At 41.1% G+C, this 26,428-nt stretch overlaps 3 protein-coding genes across 3 annotated transcripts; all 3 read left to right on the top strand.

Annotated features, from left to right (window-relative positions):
* Positions 1 to 579: 579 nt before the first annotated feature.
* Positions 580 to 1,512, top strand: LOC101943172 (olfactory receptor 5V1-like). Its single transcript, XM_005311942.1, has one exon. The coding sequence runs from the start codon at positions 580 to 582 to the stop codon at positions 1,510 to 1,512; it is 933 nt and encodes a 310-aa protein (XP_005311999.1).
* Positions 1,513 to 11,851: 10,339 nt separating this feature from the next.
* Positions 11,852 to 12,790, top strand: LOC101938799 (olfactory receptor 5G9-like). Its single transcript, XM_005311928.1, has one exon. It carries the CDS (start codon positions 11,852 to 11,854, stop codon positions 12,788 to 12,790), a length of 939 nt encoding a protein of 312 aa, XP_005311985.1.
* A 9,594-nt stretch (positions 12,791 to 22,384) lies between these two features.
* On the top strand, positions 22,385 to 23,323 carry LOC101942886 (olfactory receptor 5V1-like). The gene has a single exon (XM_005311941.4). It carries the CDS (start codon positions 22,385 to 22,387, stop codon positions 23,321 to 23,323), a length of 939 nt encoding a protein of 312 aa, XP_005311998.4.
* Positions 23,324 to 26,428: the final 3,105 nt, after the last annotated feature.

Raw genomic sequence — 26,428 nt, 5'->3', positions numbered from 1 at the left:
CATAGTTTCATTGGAGTGAATCTGCCAGTTTCCATACAGGTGTACCGCAGTTGTAGCTCTGTTGAAGTCATAAGGCCGGATTAAAGAAACATTGAAAGAGAGAGAGAGCCTGGTGGTTAGAGACCTATCCCTGATGCAAAAGACCAAGTACCCAGTAACCCTGCTGTGCTTCCTCTCTAATATTTGAGCTAGATTGGATCAGCTTCAAGAGGAGAGATTTAGGGAGCCCCACATCAGCCTGTCTGCTAGTCCCAGCTGAACAGGGCTTTTGTGAACACTAGTGGGGCCAGATTCTGCAATTTAGGCAGCTAAACTGGCAGTTAGGTGCCCAAGTCCTTTTGTGTATCCAGCCCATTTTGTCTATTAAAAACATACAAATTCCATCCAGCTTCTCTGTATCTCTCACTGAATTTAGTATATTTAAAATACACATTGTACAGCCTGGAATAGGGCTCTCTTTACATTCATGCTACAAATCAGATTAACTTCACATGCTGTTTCTATTTACTTTTATTATAAGTGTTAATTTCATTTGTTTTCTCTCGTCTTCCAGATCACAGTTTTCCTGAATAAATACCAATGAAAAATCAAACCACAGTGACTGAATTTATTCTCCTGGGACTTTCCAGTGACCCACAGATGCAGATTTTCCTCTTCTCGGTGTTTTTAGTTATTTACCTAATCACTCTTGGTGGTAATACAGTGATCATTGTGGTGATAAGAGCTGATTCTCACCTTCACACCCCTATGTACTTCTTCCTCTTCCATTTATCCTTTGTTGAAATCTGCTATTCCTCAGTCATGGTGCCTAATGCGCTGAGGAACTTCTTAGCAGTGCACAAAACTATTTCTGTCAATTGCTGCATTGCTCAGATGTTCTTCATCCTCCTCTCAGGTGGTGCTGAAATTCTCATTCTCTCAGCCATGGCTTATGACTGCTACATTGTCATCTGTGACCCATTGCGTTACATGGAGAGAATGAGCAAAGGGATCTGTGTTCAGCTGGTGGGTGGTGCATGGGCAATAAGTTTAGTCCATGTCCTGCTTAACACTGTTTTTACCTTCAAGTTGCATTTTTGTGGGCCCAATCAAATCAGCCATTTCAGCTGTGAGCTCCCTCCTCTGTTACAATTGTCCTGTACTGACACCCTCACCAATCAAGTGATGCTTCTTACTTCTGTTCTGATATTTGGATCAAGCTCCTTCCTCCTTACCCTGATCTCCTACATTCACATCATCTCCACCATCCTGAGGATACGCTCTGCGGAGGGCAGGCATAAAGCGTTCTCCACTTGCAGCTCCCACCTGATTGTGGTTGGGTTATTTTACCTGACAGGTTTTCTCCAGTATACAAAATCCAGTTCAGTCACCTCTGTGGTGCTGGATGAAATATTCTCCATCCAGTACAGCGTCTTGACCCCCATGTTAAACCCTATTATCTACAGCTTGAAAAACAAGGAAGTGAAAACAGCTCTAGGGCAAATGTTGGGGAAATTGAAGTTTCTCAAGTAATGTCGATGATATTAAATAAATTACTAATGTTTACATTAGAGCATAGAACTGTGGATAACTTGTGATTGGGAAATTCTGACCTCAAGTAACTGATGGACCCATTGGGACAAAACCTCAGTTGGTCTAAATCAGTGTGTCTCCATTGAAGTCAGCGGGCTTGATTACTAGTTGTATAAGAGTCAGTGGAGCATGGGGGACTGGATCTTGGGTCTCCTAAATCCAGAGTTGAGAGTTCTGAGCACTAGGCTTTAGAATCATTCACACATTTTTCTCTTTCCTCTGTTTCCATATCTCTTTAATCTGGCCCACTGACTTCAGGGGAGCTATGGCCAATTTATACAAGCTGAGGATCTGGCCAATTGTATAAAAATAATCTCTTCATCTATTAATTTCTGTTCATTCTTTTTGAGTAATTTGCTGAAACTCTATTTAATATCATTTATCTTATTCTAACCTATTAAAATCTCAAGGATTTGTCAATAATAATAATTAATAAGGATAATATAATAATCATTGGAGCCAATGGGTTTACTCCCCAGAGGGTGTAGAGCCAAAAAGGAATTTAAGCTTGAACAGGAGAGTTAGAGAGAGACCCACATGAGCGTATCCTGGTGGTTAGGGTACACACATTGGTGGGGAGAGATCCCCTTTTAAAATCCTGGGGCCCTTCCACATTCCAGATGCCTACCCTGACCATTGGTATAAAAGTTATATGCGGTCTCCTCCTCCTAATTCCATCTTTTCCTCCTGCCCCAGCTTCATGTAAAAAACCCTTAGGTGGGATTACCGGGTTCCCAGCTGAGAATCAAAAGCAGAAGGAGGTGTTATGCGGATAGAAGAAGAGGATATGGGGACTGAACTGACAGTGGCACGGTTTAAAACACATCCCTCGCTTCGGCATCTCCCATTGACTAGGGAACCACCTATCATAGTGTTAGAACATAAGAACAAATGAAAGACCATCCCAGGTCAGACCAATGGTCCACCTAGTCCAGTATCATGTTTCTGCCAGTGGCCAGTGCCAGATTCTTCAGAGGGAATGAACAGAATGCACAATTATTGAGTAATACATCCCCTGTCACCCATTCCCAGCTTCTGTCCGTCAGAGGTTTAGGGACACCCAGAACATGGGGTTGCCTCTCTGGCCTGGACTAATAGCTATTGATGGACCTATCCTCCATGAATTTATCTAATTCTTTTTTAAAACTGTCTCCAGCTAACGAGAAAGGGAACAAAGGATGTTGTCAATATGAAAATGAGAGCCTGATTTAATATTTCACAATTCAAATGCTTTTTTTCCTTCTTGTCTTTAATAAAAAGTTATAAAAAAAATTAATGATGTGTTTGCCAAGGTACTAAGCAGACTGAGGTCTCTGCAAAACGAACTCTGAACCTTGCTTACAACTGTTTAATGGGCAGTTACTGGATTATGTGGCTTAATCCCTAAAACATGTTGTTTAATATCTCTTCAAAATATGTTGTCATAATTTAATTATAATAAACCTAATATTTTTCTTATCCAAACCTTATCTGAATATTGCTACATTTCTGGTCTTCAAAGTCTCTCTGTGGTAAGAAGTTCCACTGTCTAATTATGTGTCTTCTTCATGCCATCAGCACATGCATAGAACACCCTCCCAACAGTGGTGACAAAACCATCATCTTCACCTTATGAAAATCCTACAGGAAGAAAGGGAGGAGGTCTCCACTGAGTGGGCTTCTTCATTTCTCTATTATGTTTCTATGAATCTCTTCTTCTCTATAGACATGATACTTTAATGTTTAGACTAAATGGACATACCCCTACAGCCTGTCTGCATTCAGAACTCCAACTGAGGCTTCCAAGACTTTCACTTATAGACCACCTGCAGGATGGAATCTAATCAATCTTATGCATGATCCCGATCCTGCAGACAGATTCACACTTGTGCTAGTAGTCCGTACTCACAAGTAATTTCAATAAACTTATTCATGTGTACAACATATTCAAAGAAGTAAAGTTTTTGCCAGATTGGGCATTATATTCCTATTTATATGAGCATTTGTATTTTCACTAAACCTACCAAATTGTTAATTAGGCCTGCACTTTCATAGGGCTCTGAATTCTGGGCACTGAGAAAAGGACTGAAGCAAATCTTGAATACAGTGGAAATGAATATGTAAACATGGATACTTGGAGTTCTGTGGATGGGCCATGTTTGGAACTAATGAGGTAGGGGAAATGTATAAGTGATACCAGTTACAGAAAAGCTGAAGGAATTGAGGCATAGATGGTTTGGCCATGTGAAACGAAAATCAGAAGAATATATAAGAAACAGGGAGTTAAACTTAGAAGTGGAGGGAAAGAGAAGAGTTGGCAGACCCAGAACTAGAGGGATGGATGTCACACTAAAGGATGTGATTAGCTGCACAGTTTCCAAGGAATGGCATTCAAGACAGACTGGAATGGATAAGAAGGATGTGAAGAACCAACCCCATATAGATAGGAGTAAGGCTAGAAGAAGATTTTAGTTAACTAAGTGCAGCAAGAGGTTCAGACACTATATTGCAAGAGTGAAATATAGATTGCAAGAGTGCAAAACACTATATTGCAGATGTGACAAGATCCTGTAACCTCCTGAACAAACCTTATTGAATTAAGTTTCACATTTTTGGACTTTATTGTATTAAAAATACAACTGTTTATGTACTTCCGTAGGATTACTTGGCGCTTCTTTAGGAGGAAGTCATGAATAATGCAATTGCTGGGAGATATTGGGGACTTCAAAGGACTTTTTGGGATGATATGTGTGAAGTGGATTTTCAAGGAAACTGTTTGGGGGTGAAGATTATGCAAATGACCCACCTAAAATGTATTATTTTGAAGCTACACTTTGAGCGGTTACCCATTGTCTGTCTGATTACCTACTCAAGGTCTCTTTAAAGAGCTTAACTGGAGAAATTAATTAACAGAGGCAGTAGATGTTCTTGGTCTAAGCTGAGATATGATGAACTTGAAACCACAGGAAAACTCCTGGGTAGGAGTTAAAGGACAGCTCCTGCCAGAGCCTTGCACACATATTTAAGCTAGATCTCCTGCCATGTATATCAGCATAGCTCTATTGGAACCAATGGGTGCAATCCCGAGCTGTGGCTAGATTCATAAAGGGACTTTGACTTGAACAGGAGAGATTGAGAGAGAACCACATCAACATATCCCATATCCCAGTGGTTATGTCATACATAGGGGAGGGGGCAAATCACCATTTAAATCTCTTCTTCTCATCAGGTCCTTGAACCAGGGGTCTCCTCCATATTAGGTGAGTAACAGAACCACTGAGCTAATATTAAGGAGGGACTTCTTCCTCCTAATTTCTTCTCAGTCTTCTCTGTAGCACCATACCCGGGCTTATTGCAAAATACACCTTACTTGGGGTTAGAGGGTTCCCAGATGGAAATCTCAAGCAGAAAAAGTGTTTCCCTCCAGGGGATTAAGGCAATCCATACCTTGAAAGGTTGGGGTGGTTAGGGCACACTCATCTCCTCAGCATCTCCCATTGGCTTATTTATGACATGACCTATCTCTCCACTTCCATTGAAGAAGCGGCCGGGGTTCCAAACTCTGGCTTTGTGAATCCCTGTGATTTTCTAGGCACTTTGGTAGGGCTCTGAATACTGGGTACTGAGCAAGAGACAGGAGCAGATCTTGAAGACACTGGAAACAAAATCATTAAGATGGGTGTTTGGAGATACAAGGATTGACCATGTTTGCAATGAACAAAGTAGGGGAATTGTGAAGATGGTACCAGTTATAGAAAAGCTGAGAGAGTCCAGGCTTAGAGGCTTTGGCCATGTGAAAAGAAGATCGGATTACAGGGTGTCACATTTAGAAGGGGAGGGTAAGAATAGGGTAGGTAGACCCAGAACTATGATGGATGTCATAGTAAAGGATTTGATTAGTTGCAGAGTTTCCGAGGAATAGCTGTCAAGACGGACTGGAATGGATTACAAAGACATGAAGAGCCAATCCCATATAGATGAGAGTAAGGCTAGAAGAAGGATTGAGTCCAGTAAGTGCAGTAAAAGGTTGAGACACTATATTTCAAGATTGTCACCGTGACAGATATGAAAGTGTCCTGTAACATCCTGCACAAACCCTAATGAATTTCCTTAAACCTTATTGAATTAAGGTAAATATCTCTGGAGTTTGCTGTATTAAAAATGCAAAGCATTATGGAGCTTTTTTAGGAGGAAGTTCTGATTAGTGCAATCTCTGGGAGACATTAGGAACTTCAAAGGACATTTGGGGCCAAGACATGTGAAGCGGATTTTCAAGGAAATTCTTGGGGGTGGGGAAGGGAATGCGTCTGACTCCTCTGGAATCCCTCCTTTTGAACCTGCACTTAGAGCAGAGACCTATTGTCTGGCTGATTATGTTTTCAAGGTCTCTTCAAAGAGCCAAAGTGGATAAATGAGTCACTCACAGAGTCAGGAGTGTTCTTGTTTTGAGCTGAGTATGTGATGAAGTTGAAACAACAGGAAAACTGCTGGGTGAGGATTGAAGGAGAGCTTCTGCCAGAGCCCAGGCTGCAGTTGGGGTGATGACTGGTAAGCTTATTAGCATATGTTTAGCATATTTTAATATGTTTTCTCTGTAGTGGTTTTACCTTATGAATAAAACATGCAGGTTTACCTCCCATGAGGTGCTGGCTGACATCATGTCCACAAAACATGGAGTATCCGTTTCATAGAGGATGTCCTACCCATTGCACAGTGACCTGAAGAAAAATTCTGTGTATCTCAAAAGCTTGTCTCTTGCACCAACAGAAGTGGCCCAATAAAAGATATTAGCTCACCTATCTTGTTACTCAGATAGATAGATAGATTGATAGATAGATTAGATAGATGCTGATGGAAGGATAAATGACACAGAGAGAGGAACAAAGAGAAATAATGCTGATTGTGTACTGTGACATAACATTATACAATCGAAAATGTTGTATTGCAATCACATGAGGAAATGCACGGGGCAGTTTCTGATCTCTTCAAAACGGCATAGACACAGGTTGCTGGATTTCATTAATCCGCCAAATATTAGGGGTGAATGTTGGCCTTGAGTCATTGGTGAAATCATCCTGATTTCTCTGAATGCTTTGACAAATAATTTGATTGGGAAATTTCTTTTGCCCAGGGGTTGCTCATGACCCACTGATGCTGCATGTAAATAGCAACCACATTGAATGGGTGAATAGGTTTTTCTATCTGGGTACTTGTCTGGCGGCACGAGTTTCTATATCTGAAGAAGTCACACATCTGATGGGTCTTGTGTCAATGACATTTCAGCACCTTCAAAGCCCTCTGTTTGGGAGGCAGAATGTCTGTGTGACAACTAAGAGACAAGTATGCAATATGCTAGTGATGACAACTCTGTTATACGGAGCAGAAACATATTCATTAAAAACAGTTGAGGAGAGGAAATTAAACAGTTTTCAGTTTCAAAAGTTATGACATATCCTTGACATCCATTGATTTGATTTTTTCACAAACAGGGAGATACTTAAATGATCCCAGCAAGTTGCAGTCTTGCATTAATTGAGAATAAGATGACTGCAATGGTGCGGTTATGCACAATGTTCAGGAGACCATATGCTTTTACAGAAGGTTTATAGAGCTGAGGTAGAAGGAAGGAGAGCACCAGTGCAACCATGAATGAGATTGAAAGATGCAATTTTGTGGTATTTAAGAAACCTAAGTCATCCCATCCTGACTCTTGTGAAAGGAAGAAGACTTGGAATGGATCATTCAAGATGGAAACCCACTCTACGTGCCACCATGGCTGCATTAGAGCCATGTGTTTCTGCTGCTGCTTATATGCTGCTGACTTTACAAAGCAAACTACCTTCAGAGACACTGAGAAAGACCTGTCCCAAAATACCTTATAGACCAATATGTTAGTGCTGTGGAGAGTTGTGAAGGCTGCTCAGTGCTGCTGTTCTTGGAGCTCCGATATCAGCTGCATGAGCAGGAAATGCAGCTTACTGATTCAGCAGACCTCGATGTTATTCCTAAAGAAAGACCACAGGTTCCATTTGGTGTCTAAGGCACTCAGCCAGGTTTATTGTCAGCAAAGCACGGTAGTAGTGCCCTGTCTTATGGGTCACAGGGACACTAACACATGTATTTCTGTGACAAGATGTCCCCTTGACCGATACAAAGATGCTCCTCTTTGGACTTCTCCTTTTATACTCCGATACAAAAAAGTTACGTATTACACTGCAGATGCTGTTAGTTACCACCCTTATCCTCATACCTGCTAGTTACAACAAAACATCCTCACCCATTATCCTGTGATCCCAATCTTATTTTATGAGGGGTCAGTGCGCCCTTATACCATCTCTTAAGAATGTATTTACATAGCTACTTGAGAGATCTGTGTGTGTTTGTACCGTGCTCTCTGGTCAGCAATATGCTTACCTGGTGCATTGTTATTCTGTCAAAGACAGGCCTACTCTGTTTCCCCGCCTTTGTTTAATAAAGTTACTTATGCTTAGGTTTCCAGCAAGACCTATGGCACAGAGATTAAAGCACTTTCCTGAGAGATAAGAGACCTAACTTCAAATCTCTGCTCTACATCAGACCGAGAAGGAATTGTATGAGGATCTCCCATGACCCCAGTGAGTTCCCTCACCACTAGGTTAAAGGTATTAGGGAGGCACTACGATGCCCTGTGCTGCTTTGTGACTTTAAGTGTTTGCTTGTCTGTTTTGCCCTGGATGAAACATTTTTTTTTTATTCACAAATTGTATAGGATCAACCAAACTGCATTTTTCAGTGAATAAACTACTTGTCTGAAAAATGTTACCACCTGTATTCAGAAAAGCTCCTCCTTTGTCTCATCTCCTGTTCTTTCCTGCCATCTTATTCAGTCTATTTGCTCCTTTCTCATCCCTTAATTTGTGTATCCAGCCACTGGTGATTTTTAAAGGTCATTCCCCATTCTTTCTCCTCTGCTGCACTTGTGGTAATTATACATTAAGACTAGGACCTTCAAAGGAGTCTAAGGTAGAGGGAATGTGCTGCTGTTTGCGTATCTAACTCCTTCAGCTGCTTTGAGAATCTGAGCTTAAATACATGCCTTTTTAATTGACTGTCACTGAGATTGGGTACCTAAATCACTTGGATGCATATGATAACCCAAGCCTCAATGCTCTCATTCTTAGGTACCATAGATCATTGCTCAAGGGCTGACCCAGCACAATGTAACTAGGAGCTTGTTACAGAGAGTGAACTTCAGGGGTTGTCCCGGGGGAACAAGACAGCATTTAAACAACTCTCAAGAATCAGCTCCTAGTCTTGGAGTCAGCTAAGGAAAAGCTCTTTGCTTCACTCCCACTGATAACCCTACATACCTTGAGGGGTTTCACTGCTCTGGGTAAAGAATATTGGATCTCTTTGGATGCTGTATTCCAGAGACAGATAGACATACTATATAGACAAATTAATAATGAGGTAGATAGACTAAGAAAAGAGAAAATCACAGGTCAGAATGATCTAACCATATTTATGATCTGCGCTTAAAAGGCAGGTGAGTTGATTCGTATTTTTATTCCTTTTTATTTTTTGTATCCTTTTCATTTCAAAGAACCAGATTCTGCCCCTCTTATCTAGGGGTAGGTCTCTGCAGTGTCCCATTGACTTCTACCTGGCTGCAGCAGTCTGCTCACACAGACTCAGTTACAGCACAGGGGCCATGGCTGGCAAAACTGATTTACTTGAATCAGTACTGATTTACTCTTTTTATCTCTTTCTCAAGGCAGCACTGAGATAGCTGAGAGCAGGGTGTGCGTGTGTGTGTGTGTGTGTGTGTGTGTGTGTGTGTGTGTGTGTGTGTGTGTGTGAGAGAGAGAGAGAGAGAGGGGAAGGGATTCTCTGGAAAATGCCCTTGGAATTGAATTTCCCTGTGCACAGAATCTGCCTGTGTTGACATTAATGTTCTAGTACAAGGTCCATCTCTTTGCTTAGGCAATTGTCTCATGAGCTGATAATGGAAGAAAAGTTTATTTTTTTCTGTAGGGGTGTATTGGGACAAATAATTTTGACATTGGACAGAACATTGATTTTATTCCCTTTTCTATTAATAACTGATGTCATTCACTTCCAGAAGGGAAGGTACATTTCTCTACTGTATGTACAGACTGATATTCAGACATGTAGACAACAGAGTCAAAAATCCCACTGAGTCACAGTTTAAGTGACTTAGGAGGAAAAGTCCAATTAATTTTCTATCAGGCTCCTCTTTTCAAAATTATGTCACTGTGTCGAGATAATGTTTTCTGGTCACATTCATTTCTTCTTGATACAGTGTCACATGCCCTTCTCATAAACTAGAGAAATACAACCTAGATAGACCTATTATAAGGTGGGTGCATAGCTGGTTGAAAAACAGTTCCCAGAGAGTAGTTATCAGAGGTTCACAGTCATGTTGTAAGGGCATAATGAGTGGGGTCTTAAAGGGATCAATTCTGGGGCCGGTTCAATATCTTCATCAATGATTTAGATAATGCATAGACAGTACACTTATAACGTTTGCGGATGATTCCAAGCTGGGAGAGGTTGCAAGTGCATTGGAGTATAGGATTATAATTCAAAATGATCTGGACAAACTGGAGAAATGATCTGAAGTAAATAGGATGAAATTCAATAAGGACAAATGCAAAGTACTCCACTTAGGAATGAAGAGTCAGTTGCACACATAGAAAATGGGAAGGGACTGCCTAGGAAGGAGGACTGCGGAAAGGGATCTGGGGGTCAAAGTGGACCACAAGCTAAATATGAGTCAACAGTGTAACACTATTGCAAAACAAGCAAACATTGTTCTGGGATGTATTAGCAGGAGTGTTGTAAGCAAGACATGAGAAGTAATTATTTCACTCTACACTGTGCTGATTAGGCCTCAACTGGAGTATCGTGTCCAGTTCTGGGTGCGACATTTCAGTAAAAATATGAACAAATTGGAAAAAGTCTAGAGAAGAACAAAAAAATGATTAAAGGTCTAGAAAACATGATCTATGAGGGAAGATTGAAAAAATTGGGTTTGTTTATTCTGGAGAAGAGAAGATTGAGAGGGGACATGATAACAGTTTTCAAGTACATGAAACGTTGTTACAAGGAGGAGGGAGAAAAATTCTTCTTCTTAACCTCTGAGGATAAGACAAGTAGCAATGGGCTTAAATTGTAGGAAGGGTGGTTTAGGTTGGACATTAGGGAAAACTTCCTAACTGTCAGAGTGGTTAAGCAATGGAATAAATTGCCTACGGAGGTTTTGGAATCTCCATCATTTTAAAGAGATTTTTAAGCTCATCAGACTAAGGATAGGTCAGTGGTTTAAGCATTGGCCTGCTAAATCCAGGGTTGTGAGCTCAAACCTTGAGGGGGCCAATTAGGAATCTTGGGCAAAATCAGTATTTGGTCCTGGTAGTGAAGGTAGGGGGCTGGGCTTGATGATGACCTTTCAAGGTCCCTTCCAGCTCTAGGAGATGGGATATCTCCATTCATTTTTATTTATTTAAGAGCAGGTTGGACAAACTAGATGACTTCTTGCTGTCCCTTCCAGTTCTATGATTCTATGATTCTTCTTCTTGAAAAATCCTAATGATTTTAATAGGTAAGAATCCAATTATATACTACAGATATTAAATAGTGTTTTCAACAAAATAGTCTAGAACAACTGACAGACTGTAATGGAGAAGGAGATTATTTTTATAGATTTGTCCAGATGTCCAGCTATTGTAAATTGGCCATAGTTTCATTGCAGCCAATCTGCCAGATCCCATGCTGTAGCTCTATTGAAGTCATAAAGCCAGATTGCAGAGCAAAAGAATAAATTCCTCTATGGCCTGGTGGCTTGAACACTTACCTTGGCTGCAGAAGACTATGTATTCTCTAATCCTGCAATGCCTCTTTAATGATTTATGCATAGAGGTACAGCTTCAAGAGGAGAGACTAAGGGAGCACCACATCAAACTATCCATTAGTCAGACCTGAACAGGGAATTTGTGAATACCAGTAGGACGTGATTATAGGATTTAGGCATCTATAGTGGCAGTTAGATTCCCAAATCCTTTTGTGTATGCAGCTTATTTTGCTTATTTAAAACACACAAATGCCATCTCACATCTCTCTTTCTCTTGCTCTCTAAATTTAGTCTACTTAAAACACACATTTTACGGAATGGAATAGAACTCTCTTTACATTCATCCTATGGAACAGATGATCTCCACATACTATTTCAATTTATTTTCATAATAAGTGTTAATTTCATTTTTTTTCTGGTCTTCCAGGTCACAGATTTCCTGAATAAATGAAAATGGAAAATCAAACCACGGTGACCGAATTTATCCTCCTGGGACTTTCCAGTGACCCACAGATGCAGATTTTCTTCTTCCTTGTGTTTTTAGTTATTTACCTAATCACTCTGGGTGGTAACATAGTGATCATGGTGGTGATAAGAGCTGATTCTCACCTTCACACCCCTATGTACTCCTTTCTCTTCCATTTATCCTTTGTTGATATCTGCTATTCCTCAGTCACGGTGCCTAATATGCTGAAGAACTTCCTAGCAGAGCACAAAACTATTTCTGTCATTGGCTGCATTTCTCAGATGTTCTTCATCCTCCTCTCAGCTGCTACTGAAGCTTTCATTCTCTCAGCCATGGCTTATGACCGCTATGCTGCCATCTGTGACCCATTGCATTACATGGACACAATGAGCACAAGGATCTGTGTTCAACTGGTGAGTGGTGCATGGGCAATAGGCTTCTTCCATGCCCTGCTTAACACTGTTTTTGCCCTCAGGTTGCATTTCTGTGGGCCCAATCAAATCAGCCATTTCAGCTGTGAGCTCCCTCTTCTATTACAACTGTCCTGCACTGACACCCTCACCAATCAAGTGGTGCTTCTTACTTCTGCTGTCATACTTGGATCAAGCTCCTTTGTCTTCTCCCTGATCTCCTACATTCACATCATCTCCACCATCCTGAGGATACGCTCTGCGGAGGGCAGGCGTAAAGCCTTCTCCACCTGCAGCTCCCACTTTATTGTGGTTGGCTTGTTGTACTTGACAGGTTTTCTCCAGTACACAAAACCCAGCTCAGTCTCTTCTGTAGTGCTGGATGAAATATTCTCCATCCAGTACAGTGTCTTGACCCCCATGTTAAACCCCATCATCTACAGCCTGAAAAACAAGGAGGTGAAAACAGCTCTAAGGAAAATGTTGGGGAAATTCAAATTTCTCAGGTAGTGTCGATCTTATTTTAAAAAAACCCACAAAGAACATAGAACTGTGTATAACTTGTGTTTGGGAAATTCTCTGCTCAGGTATCTGACACTTTGATTTAGACCAGCTGAGGTTTTGGCCAATGTGTCTCCAATGAACTCAGCAGGCCACATCCCCATTGGGTAGAAGAGACACTGGAGCAAGGGGACAGGATCCTGGGTCTCCATGTAGGGTGAGTACTAGAAGCATCAGGATCTAGTGCTATTCATGCTCTCTCTCTCTTTCTCTCTCTTTTGGCCAATATCTCTTTCAATCTGACCCACTGACGTCAATGGAACTATGGCTAATTTATACCACTTGAGGATCTGGCCAATTCTATGAAAATAACATCTTTGTCTATTGCATTCTGTAGTTCTTCTAGAGTATTTTGTTGATAACCCAATTATTATCTCTGGTATCTCATAGGATTAATCACTATTAGTGTCTCTGTCTCCAATAATAACAATAATTAATAATGAGTGTGATCGCCAGCTGGGTCAAGATGCACAAAGGAATTAAGGCTCTATTAGGAGAGATTGAGAGAGACACATATCAGGTATCTCATATTGCAGTGGTTAGGGCACCCACATAGGTAGAAGCAGATCCCTTTTTAAAAGCTTATTCCTTATCAGGCAGGTCTGCTACATCCCTAACTGCTAGAATAAAAGTTGAGGGGTTTCCTCCACCTAATTCCTTATTCTCTCCTCTCTCTCACCATGTTTTTTGCCACCTTAAGTGGGGTTAGAGACTTCCCAGCTGAGAATCCCAAGGTGAAGGAGGTGCCTTCTCCCAGAGGAGATAGGGACTGAACTCCTGTGGCAGCTGCGGGGTTTAGAACACAACCCTCTGCTTGGCCTTTCCCATTGGCTAAGGAACCATCTGTCATGTTGGCTTTTTTTAATCCCATTTCTAGTTGGCTATGTCTTCCCTTTCTCTGTGTAGGGAGTCTGGCCGCCCAACTCAGACTCTGGAAACTGAGTGATTAAAAAAAATCACCTAAAAGGTATCCACTACAATGCTCAGCATTAGAACAGCTACGTCCCTTTGTAAATCTAACTCTGGGTGTAAATCCACTTCGTTCCATTGATTTAATGGCACTATATGGATTTACATGAACTGGGAATCTGGCCCATAGAGTCCATATTCTAAGGTGATTTTATATTCCTCAAATTTCCCTCACCATTGATTTGGAAAGACCCACGTATCATCGAGTTTCCACTTAAATCCTAAACATAATAGGAAGTGGTGCTGGCACTATGCACCCCAGTGAAATTCACCCTTAGATGAAGCACCACAGATGGTGGAAAGCAACATAACTCCTCTGAAAGAAACAGGGCTACACCTATATATGTCAGCTGAGGATCTTGCCTCAGCAAATAAAGTTATGATTCAAAATCCACCTTTTGTCAAAGTTGGTCTTACAGAGATGTGGTCTCGGGTAAATCAAGAGTCAACTCGCAGGCTGGGATTTTCAAAAGAGTTTAGGCAAGTTAGGTGCCCTACTTCTATTGGATGGGGAAAATGTAGTCCCAGTGACATGCCCAAGGTCAGTCAGCAAGTCAGTGGAGAGATATTGAAGCCTGATATCTTCCATCCCTGTCTCTGCCTTGAATCACACAATCATCATGTGCCCACTAGTAGTCCCATATCTCTTCCCATCACAGCCTAGGACTGACAGAATGCACTCCCTGTCTCCATTATGAAAGACACCACCCTCTCCTCCTGGTTTCACAGGGAGAATTTCTGCTTTTACATTTTTTACAACAAATGAATAGAGCTGGTTGAGAATGGGAATATTTTCATGAAAAAAAATCATGTCCTTCTTTCTTATCAAAATTCACTTTTGCAACCAGCACACTGAATAGAAAATAGCATGATTTAGCTACTCTCACCTCCTGCTTTTGCAAAGTGTCCTTCCCACTAAGCGTCACTCTGTTGGGCTGTAATTTCTTTAGAACAGGAATGATGTCCACGTTTATGTTTGTTATTTCTGGTCAAAAGTTTTTCTTATGTTTGAATAACAAAATCTGAAAGTGTTCTTACATCAAGTTAGAAATTTTCAGTGTGAAAATCTGAATTTGGAAGAAAAATATTTCATTTTTTTTGTTGGGGCGCGGGGAAGATTCCATTTCAATTTGACATCCCAAAATGAAATGAATGCTTTCATTTCAAAATGTCCAATTGAAATGAAAACTTTCATTTTTACTTAAATTGACAATAAAATGACTCATCTCAAGCTCATTGTACACAAAAATATTCATTCAGTATGTAAGTTTTCATTTTAAATGGACACTTCAAGAGGAAATGTTTTGTTACAATCAAATTTAAAAATGAAATGTTTAGGCATTTCTGCATCTGTTTAGACATTCTCCATATTTTAGCCCCTGTTGAGATTAAAGAAAATGTCAAAATATGGAGCTTCCTGTGTGATGGAAATTTCTGTATCATCTCTAATATTTGTACACTGCCAAGTATAACAAGGAACTGATTTCATAGCTTCAAAGGCCAGAAGGGACCCCTGTGATCCCTAGTCTGTCCTCCTGTATCACACAGGACAGATTACATATATCTCTGGGTCATATACTCTCTTTAATTTCATTTTAAGCACAGAGACCAGTATTTTGTTGGTGCTTAACAGATGATTGATGGTAATAACCTTCTGTCATTTGGGGGAAATACCCTCACAGATGGACTGCAGAATGTTGTAATTATTCAGCCTACAAATTTAGCCTCATTGTGAGCTCAACTGTAAAAAGTATGTGACAGTTCATCAGATGTCACAGTAGCCTATAATAGCAAATGGTGATGGAAAAAGACACTCAAGGAAGGGAGAAAGAGAGACTGAATTAGTCCAAAGGAAAAGGTCTCCTGATAGAACTCACAAACTGTGCTAAGGTCATGCCTCATAAATAAGACAGTGTGAGCTCAAAAAATCAGTGTATCTAGGCCTAATTGGTGAGCAAAGTGATGAGGGGATGGGCTATTGCACCCAGCAGTCCCTTTTGGAGTTCTTAAAGAAAGAGCCTTTGGGTAGATAAGTTGGCTACTGGAGTGAGCATCACCATCATGGCTGACACGTCCACCATTTCCTGGGACCCCAGAACTTCTTCCTCCTAATCCTGAGAGACTTCCTGACCAGATTGGTCCAGAGAGAGGGAGGAAGATGACACAACCACTGCCCCCCGCTAAATCCCAAATACCGCCTGAGTTGTGAGACTTTCTCTCACTCTGTCTTCCTCCCCTTCGCCCCATCTCCTTTTCCTTCACCGCTTTATTTCTTCTCTTTCCTATCCCTCCCCTTTTGCCTTCTCTCCAATGTGAGTCTGGCTTAGCAGGAAAAGACTGTGTACTTAGGAGCACTGCTGTGAGCCTGTGACCAGAAAGAGGCCATTGAAAGTAACATCCTAAACAGCTGGATGCTGGTACAAGCTTGGCACGTCTCTAAGTGGCTAATAAGATTGTGGGCCGTGTCTATGTTTCTCCAGCTGTGTTGTTAGTGACAAAATACAGATTTACAAATCCTAGTGTGCAAATTTATCTTCTTATATGACAGGGATAAATCATGCATTGAAATCATGCACCAAAGTCATGAAATGTGTTACAAATGCAATAAAAAATAAGGTATTCAAAAGTTTAACAAATGGAGAGAAGGTGCCGAAGACGCTTCTCACCTGGGGCGCCACTTGGTCTAGGGCCGGCCCTATGCAAATGATTCACCTGGAAACCCTTCTTTTGAAGCAGCATTTTGGGAAGAGATTGTCTGGCTGATTACATAGGCAAAGTCACTTGAAAGAGACAAACTCGATTAATGAGTCACTCACAGAGTCAGACATTGTTTTTGTTCTGACATGAGGGTGTGAAGAACATGAATCCACAGGGAAATCCCTGTGTAATCTCTCTGAGAAGAAATGTGAAGCTGGTCTGTTAGGCAGATTATCTTTTGCTTGGAATAACGCAGTGAAGACAGGTAACTGGTCAGCCTGAAAATACCCCTATCAGAAGGAAGAGCAATGCAGGTCTGTGCAATCATTGCACAGTCAGCCCTGTGTAAGGAGCAAACCCCACTCATCAGACCCTGAGAATCTCCATCTGGTTCATGGCTCCAATCCCCATACTCCCTTTCAGAGGGAAAACAATGTCCTTCTGATGCAGGTTTATTTTCCATATCGTGCTGGCTCACTTCATATCCCCAAGATATGGAGTCTCTGCCCCACAGAAGATGTTATACCCATTGAACAGTGATCTCAAAAAGAACTTCCTTTTCACTTGAAAGCTTTTCTTTTTTCACTAATAAAAGTGGTCCAACTTGTCAGAGAGAGATATATCCTGATAGAAGAATAAACAACACACAGAGATGTATAAAGAGAAATAATGCTGATAGTCTATCATGATGTAACACATTAAACAATTAATAAAAATGTATACTATTCACATGAGGAAATGTACTGAGATGTAGGGGGCAGTTCTGATCTCTTGAAAAAGGCATAGACCCATGTCAGTGGTTTTATTAGTCAGTCTAGCGTTAGCTGTGAATGTTGACCTTGTTTTGTGCCGTTGAGTTATTTGTAGACTCATTCTGATTTCACTGAATGCTTTGACAAATAATTTGGATGGGCAATTTCTTTTGCCCCGGGTTATTCATGACCTGCCGATAGAGCATGTAAATGGCAACAACATTGAATGGGTGAATAGTTGTATGTATCTGGGTACTCAGTTGACAGCAGGACGTTCTATGTCTGAAGAAGTCACAGCTCTGATGGGTCTTGTGTCAATGGCATTTCAGCATAATTCAAAGGCCCCTGTTTGGGTAGCAGGATGTCTCTGTGACAACTAAGAAACAAGTGTTACATAATGTTGTGATGACATCGCTCTTATATGCAGAAGAAACGTATCCATTAAACACAGCTGAGGAGAGGAAACTAAACAGTTTTCAGTACAAATGTATCAGGTCAATCAGCTGTTTGTCTGAAAAATTTTGCCCAGCTCTATACAACATAGCTTCTCCTTTGTCTCATTTCCTATTCTTTCCTGGCATTTTACAGTTTATTTGCTCCTTTCTCATTCGTTAACCTGTGTATCCATCTATTGGTGATGTTTAAGGATGTCTGGCCTATTCCCATGCTTTAATCCTCTCTGCCCTCTTGTTGTAATTATACATTATGGCAATCATCTTTGTTGCCTGCCCAGAACTGGGCCCCGAGATGGCAAACAGGGGTTCGTTGCCCGGTGTGCTTGGCACCAATAAAGACACCGAGGGGAGAAAGCAAGCCAAATTTATTTCAGAGCTCTGAAATGGCACTAGGAGACCAGCATGTCTCAAATCAAGTGCAGCACATACAAATAAAATGTTCCCTTTTATATTCCAAGCTGTTTCTGTGTAAGCCTTTGTTCTGTTACTCCCTCTTACCCCTCCCACCCCTCCCTTCTGTAGCAGTTACAATTAGAAAAGTTCCCATTCGTCTGCTTATCTTTTGGCCTTGCAAGGCCTGTTTACAGCAGTCTGAGCAAAACAGCAGCTGTATGCTAGAGAAAAGCTGACCCTTACATTTCTGCTTCAACATGTAAGCAGTTAGCGTAGAAGTAGGTGAAAGTTTTCAAGATGGAGTCACTGTGGTTCAGGTAAGCCCAGAGCAGAAGACCTTCATTGGCACTTTTGGCCTTCCACTCTCCCGAGTTACCTGGTAGCTATGCCTAGTGACACCAACATCTTCAAAGGAGTCTAGGGAGATTAAATGATTTGCTATTTGGAAGTCTAACTCCTTAGCCTACTTTAGAGAATCTGAGCCTAAATACATGCCTTTTTAATTGACTGTCCCTGAGATTGGAAACCTAAATCATTTGGGATCTTTTCATAATCTAAGCCTCAGTACCCTCATTGTTATGAACCATACACCGTTGCATAAGGGCTGACCCAACACAGTGTTATTGGTAGCTTGTCACAGAGCGTGAACTTCAGGGACCTTGTTCCGGGGGGAACAAGACAGCATTTAAGCAGCTCTCAAGAAATCAACACTTAGTCTTGGAGTTTGCTAAGGAAAGGGAAGGGTCTTTGTTCCACTCCCACTGATAACCCTACATACCTTGAAAGGTCTCACTGCTCCTCATAAAAAAACAAAAAAAAAATTGACGTCCTAAATGCTGTTTCCCAGAGGCAAGGAGAGATTAGACAGACAAATCAATAAGTTAGTAGATAGACTAAGAAAACAAAAAGAGAAAATCACAGGTCTGAATGATCTCACCATATTTATGATCCACATTAAAAAGGCAGGTGAGTTGATTCATGTTTCTATTCATTGTTATCTTTTTTATTTTCCTTTTAATTTCAAAGGACCAAGTTCTGCCCCCCCCCCCCTTATCTAGAGGTGGATTTCTCTGCAGCGTCCCTTTTATTTCTGCCTGGATTCAGCAGTCGGCTCACACAGAGTCAGTATCAGCATAGGGGTCATGGCTGGCAACCCAGCCATCTCTCTCTCTTTCTCCAGGCAGCACTGAGAAAACTGAGATCAGCTGGTGCAGGATAACAGTAGTTTCTACTTGTGGAGTCTGTGTGTTGGAGGGTTAGTATATTAGGGGCAGGGCATTCTCTAGAGAAGACACTTAGCTTTTGGTTTCACTGTGCACAGTGCCTTTGTTACCACAAAGGCAAGGTCCATCTCTTTGCTCAGGCATTTGTCTGATTAGCTGATAGTTGGGAAAAGATGTATTTTCTCTCTGGGATACATATGGGATAAACTTATATTTGACATTGGACAGAACATTGGCTTCATTCCCATTTCCACTACACATCAATGTCAATTCCATTAGGGCAGGAGAGATTCTCTTATGTAGGAACAGCCTGATATTCAGATGTGCAGGATCCTGAATCAAAAATCCCATTGGGTTGACATTTCAGAGGAGTTTAAGTGATTTAGGAACAAAACCCCCATTAACTTACAATCAGACCCCTCTTTTTAAAATCATGTCAGCGTGCCTAGAGTGTGTTTGCTGGGCACATTCATTTATTATGATTGTTATTACTGTTCCTTAGAATTACATAAGGGGGAATTTTTAAAATAAATAGCTTTCACAAAATGCAAGATCTTTAAGCATGAAAAGGGTAAAGTTACTGTCTAAAATGTATCCCCATGAGTCACCTATGAATCCTGTCCTGCACCGACTCTGTAGGTTTGGGTAGTCAGGAGTTTTATTAAACCCTTTACAGAATTCCTGCATTTTAGACGCTCAAATGCTCTTGTTTTCCTTTTACTTTCCTTCACATTCTCACAGTGCCTAAGAGCGCTGTCTGCTGGAAGTCACTGACCATGATGTCTTGCACTCCTCATGTGTTCTTCAGCTGCTCAATCATAGTCTTAGGGATCACTTTAAGTATTCCAGTAATCGCTGGGATCATCTGTGTTCTATTTTTCCATAAGCGATCACTTTGTGGAAGTGTTCTTCATACTTTGCTATCTTGTCTTCTTGTTTCTTTTTTATGACACTGTCTGATGGTATGGCACTATCTATTAACATTTGGCCTATTTTTCTGCACTGCTCAGTCTGTGCCTCTTCATTCTCTAGAGCGCTTTTGATTTGGTGGTTGTTTTAACACACAATTCATATAATCCGTACTTCCACAGGGACTCCAGTGTGGGGACTTGGCGGCCTCATGTGTCTGTTCTCTCCTAGCCAGGCTCAGCAGGCATTCCACAGCCTCTTCCTTTTCAGAACACATTACGCAGTTCAGGGAGCAGTTTTGTTGGTTGATCTTTCTTCGGTGTAGATAACCCTTAAGAACATTGAGGCTCTCTGTCTCTCTTTTCCAATATCCTTCTCAAAGCCATGAGTTTATTCATCTTCTATCCCTAATAAGTTTCATTTCTCTCCACCACTGTCCATGCACTCATTTCTGTGTAAAACTTTGGAATCTTTATGTGGGGATTTCCTATCTACTATCTGTCATGATGTCTTGGGCTGGGATGCACTCTCGATCATTCCTGTTTATCACTACCAGATGACCTCTTTCTTTGTCTAACTTTTAATATGTTTTGATACTGCATTCTTAATTATCAACGTCTTCCTCCACAGATAGAAGACTTTTCCCTCTATTACACTTTTGGACATCCTGTCCGTTTCTTGATTGCTATTCAATACTTGTTGCATCACTAACAGCTGTCTTGTTTGGATGTCAAATTTTTACTTATCCCCTTGATTCCTCTTGATCACCCCGGCAGTGTGCCACACTTCTGTTGATCCCATGTCATTGCTTCTACCAAAATGTTTGCATGTGGGTAAACATGACTAATCTCCCTTTCAGGCTTTCAGTCTCCATTTGCGTAAATAATTCCACTTTGTTATTGAGGTCTCAGTTGCACAGTGAGTCTGTCATTTCTTTCTCGGTGTTGTCATTTCTCTTCTTCAAGTCTTGGAGCATTCATGTCCTCCATGCTCTCTCTTCCGGTTTTGTCATATTGAGTCTTAGATCACTTCTTGGTTTGCACTACGAGTCCTTTCACGCTTTGGTTGAACATTATCTCTGGTTTCCTTGAATTGTTTGGACAGTTGCATGATATCAACCTGGGGTTACCCACTTCCATACACACACAATGTCAGTGAAGGAGCCTGTCATACAGCTAAGCTCTTCTGAGGACCTCTTTATGGCATTTGTAATATTTATCAATTTGTTTGGGTTCTCTACATTTGACTGGGTTGTCAGCCTATGCCCAAACCAGTATTTCTAGGTCTTGAGGGTTTATTTTTTTTTATTATTTATTATTTATTTTTATTTTATTAGTATAGAAATCCTAGATATTTTATTAAGGATGAATCCAATAAGATACTATAGATATTAAATACTATACAGTGGTGGTTTTCAACCTGTGGTCCACAGACCCCTGGGTGTCCACAAATGAGGGGTCCGCACCTCCATTCAAACTTTTTTAGGGGTCCACAAATGAAAGAAAAGGGTGAAAACAACTGGCCTACAAAAAATAGAAAATGTAATAGATAAAGAGGTACAATTGGCCAGATCCCCAGGGGGTGTGAGTCAGCCATAGCTCCATTGGAGTAAAGGGGTCAGATCCCCAGCTGGAGTAAAAACAGCTGTATCTCTGCTGATGTTAGAGGGACAGATTAAAGAGTTATTAGGCCAGAGAGAAACAGCAAGTGAGGGAATTACTTTATGTACTGGTAGTTAGGGCCCTCACCTTAGATGCAGGAGATCCAGTATCCAGTCTCCTTTCTCCAATGCCTCTTTTAACCACAGTGGAACAGATTCATCAGGAGAGGATAAGCGAGGCCCGCATCAGACTGTCCCATAGTCCCAGCTGGGTGCAGATTTTGTGAATACCTGTGGGGCCTAATGCTGCAATTTAGGTGCTTAAAGTGGCAGTTAGGGGCCGAAGCCCTGTTGTGTATATAGCCCATTTTGTCTCTGTACAACACACAAATTCCAGCCTGCTTATCGCTGTTGTTTTCTCTAAATCTTGTCTATTTTAAAAAGAGATGATCGCTACATGCCATTTCAATTCACTTTTATGGTATTAGTTAACTCTATTGATTGATTGATTGATTGGTCTTCCAGGTCACAGTTTTCCTGAATAAATGCCAATGAAAAATCAAACCACAGTGACCGAATTTATTCTCCTGGGATTTTCCAGTGACCCACAGATGCAGATTTTCCTCTTCTTGGTGTTTGTAGTTATTTATCTAATAACTCTGGGTGGTAACATAGTTATCATGGTGGTGATAAGAGCTGCTTCTCACCTTCACACCCCTATGTACTTCTTTCTCTTCCATTTATCCTTTGTTGATATCTGCTATTCCTCAGTCATGGTGCCTAACGCACTGAGGAACTTCCTAGCAACACACAAAACTATTTCTGTCAATGGCTGCATTGCTCAGATGTTCTTCATCCTCCTCTCAGCTTGTGCTGAAGTTTTCATTCTCTCAGCCATGGCTTATGACCGCTACATGGCCATCTGTGACCCATTGCGTTACATGGAGAGAATGAGCAAAGGGATCTGTGTTCAGCTGGTGAGTGGGGCATGGACCACAGGCTTACTTTATGCCCTTCATAACACTGTTTTTACTCTGAAGTTGCATTTCTGTGGCTCCAACCAAATCCTTCATTTCAGCTGTGAGATTCCTCCTCTGTTACAACTGTCCTGCACTGAGACCCTCACCAACCAAGTGGTGCTTCTTACTTCTGTTGTGATATTTGGATCAAGTGCCTTCCTCCTCACCCTGATCTCATACATTCACATCATCTCCACCGTCCTGAGGATACGCTCTGCGGAGGGCAGGCGTAAAGCCTTCTCCACCTGCAGCTCCCACTTTATTGTGGTTGGCTTGTTGTACCTGACTGGTTTTCTTCAATACACAAAACCCAGCTCAGTCTCTTCTGTAGTGCTGGATGAAATATTCTCCATCCAGTACAGTGTCTTGACCCCCATGTTAAACCCCATCATCTACAGCCTGAAAAACAAGGAGGTGAAAACAGATCTAAGGAAAATGTTGGGAAAATTAAAGTTTCTCAAGTAATGTTGATGATCTTAAATAAATTTAATTACATATTTTTACATTAGAGAGCATAGAACTGTGGATAATTTGTGTTTGGGAAATTCTCAGCTCAGGTAACTGACGGACATGTTGGGACAAAACCTCAGTTGGTCTAAATGAGTGTGTCTCCACTGAAGTCAGCAGGCCTGATTCCCAGTTGTACAAGAGTCACTGGAGCACGGGGGACTGGATCTTGGGTCTCCTAAATCCCAAGTGAGTGCTCTGAGCACCAGGCTGTAGAGCCATTCACACATTTCTTCCTTTCCTCTATCTCCATATCTCTTTAGTCTGGCCCACTGACTTCAGGGGATCTATGGCCAATTTATGCCAGCTGAGATTCTGGCCAATTCTATAAAAAGAATCTCTTCATCTATTAATCTCTGTTCTTTTGTTTTTTGACTAATTTGTTGAAACTCTATTTAATATCAGGTATCTTATTCTATCCTACTAAAATCTCAAGGATTTTCAATAATAATTAATAAGGATAATATAATAATAATAATTGGAGTCAATGGGTTTACTTCCCAGAGAGGGCTAGATCCCCAAAGGAATTTAGGCTTGAACAGGAGAGTTAGAGAGACACCCATATGAGCGTAGCCCGGTGGTTAGGGCATCCACATGGATGGGGAGAGATCTCCTGCTTACATCCTGTCTCTTTATCAGGCACTTGATGTGGGGCTCTCTCACATTCCAGGTGACTACCCTTACCATTGGGATAAAAGTTATGAGCGATCTCCTCCTTCTAATTCCTTCTTTTTCCTCCTTCAGCCCCAGCTTCATGTAAAAAAAACCCTTAGGTGGGATTAGAGGGTTCCTAGCTGAGAATGACAAGCAGAAGGATGTGTCTCGCTCATGGGGATATAGGGACTGAACTCTATGACAGCGGTAGGGCTTAGAACATACCCCACTCCTCAGCATCTCCCATTGACTAGGGAACCACCTATTATCATGTTAGAACATAAGAACAAATGAAAGACCATTCCAGGTCAGACCAATGGTCCATCTGGCCCAGTATCATGTTTCTGCCAATGGCCAGTGCCAGATTCTTCAAAGGGATGAACAGAACAGACAATTGTCGAGTGATAAATCCCCTGTTGTCCAGTCCCAGCTTCTGGCAATCAGAGGTTTAGGGACACCCAGAACATGGGGTTGCCTCTCTGGCCTTCTGGACTAATAGCCATTGATAACCTATCCTCCATGAACTTATCTAATTGTGTTTTTTTAACTGTCTCCAGCTCAAGAAAAAGGGAACAAAGGATGTTTTTAAAATGAAAGCCTGATTTAATATTTTACATTTCAAATGCATTTTTACTTCTTGTCTTTAATAAAAGGTTATAAAAAAAGATTTTTAATGGTGTGTTTGCCAAGGTTCTAAACAGACTGAGCTCTCTGCAAACTGAACTCTGAACCTTGTTTAAAACTGTTTAATGTGGGACAGTGACTCGGTTATGTGGCTTAATCCCTGAAACATGATGTTTAATATCCCTTCAAAGTATGTTGTCATAATTAATTATAATAACCGTGAATATTTGTCTTATCCAAACCTTATCTGAATATTGCTACATTTTTGCTCTTCAAAGTTGCTCTGTGGCAAGAAGTTCCACTGTCTAATTATGTGTCTTCTTCATGCCATCAACACATGCATGGAACACCTACCCAACAGTGGTTCACCAAACCATCAACCTCACCTTATGAAAGTCCTACAGGAAGAAAGAGAGGAGGTCTCCACTCAGTGGGCTTCTTCATTTCCCTATTATGTTTTTTTGTGAATCTATAGACATGATACTGCATGCACTTGAATGTTTAGACTAAATGGACATGCCCCTACGGCCTGTGTGCATTCAGAACTCCAACTGAGGCTTACAAGACTTCCACTTATAGACCACCTGCAGGACTGAATCTAATCAACATTTTACACGAACCCCATCCTGCAGATAGAATCACACTCGTGCTGGGAGTCTGTACTCACACTTAATTTCAATAAAATTATTCATGTGTACAACATATTCACAGGAGTAAAGTTCTTGCTGGATTGGGCATCATATGCCTATTTGTATGAACATTTGTATTTTCACTAAACCTATCAAATTGAAAAGTGAGATCTGCAAGATATTAATTAGGCCTGCACTTTCATAGGGCTCTGAATTCTGGGCACTGAGGAAAACACAGGAGCAGATCCTGAATACAATGGAAATGAAAATGTAAAGCTGGATACTTGGAGTTCCGTGGATAGACATGTTTGGAACGAATGAAGTAGAGGAAATGTGAAGTTGATATCAGTTATAGAAAAGCTGAGGGAATCGTGGCATAGATGGTTTGTCTATGTGAAAAGAAAATTGGAAGAATATATAGGAAACAGGGAGTTAAACTTAGAAGTGGAGGGAAAATGAAGCGTTGGCAGACCCAGAACTAGATGGATGGATGTCATACTAAAGTACATGATTAGCTGCAGAGTTTCCAAAGAATAGCATTCAAGACAGACTGCAATGGAGAAAAAGGATGTGAACACCAACCCCATATAGATGGGAGTAAGGTTAGAAGAAGATTTGAGTTAAGTAAGTGCAGCAAGAAGACACTATATTACAATAGTGCAATATAGAGTGCAAGAGTGCAAAACACTGTATTGCAGATATGACAAGATCCTGTAACATCCTGAACAAATGTTATCAAATTAAGTTTCACAACTTTGGGCTTCATTGCATTAAAAATGCAAATGTTTATGGACTTCTGTAGGATTGCATAGTGCTTCTTTAGGAGGAAGACATGAATAATGCAATTGCTGGGATATATTGGGGACTTCAAAGGACTTTTTGGGATAATCCGTGTGAAGTGGATTTTCAAGGAAATTGTTTTGGGTGAAGATTATGCAAATGACCCACCTAAAATCTGTTCTTCTGCAGCTACACTTTCAGGGGATACCCATTGTCTGGCTGATTACCAAGTCAAGGTCTCTTCAAAGAGCCAAACTGGAGAAGTCAATGACATAGAGTCAGGACTTGATTTTGGTCTGAGGTGAGATATGATGAACTTGAAACCACAAGAAAACCCATGGGTTGGGGGTTGAAGGATAGCTCCTGCCAGAACCCT

The sequence above is a fragment of the Chrysemys picta genome, chromosome 12 (assembly GCF_011386835.1).
Source record: "Chrysemys picta bellii isolate R12L10 chromosome 12, ASM1138683v2, whole genome shotgun sequence".
Lineage (NCBI taxonomy): Eukaryota > Metazoa > Chordata > Testudines > Emydidae > Chrysemys > Chrysemys picta.
Note: the sequence above shows the minus strand (reverse complement) of the source record. Positions and strands in the feature narration are given on the sequence as shown.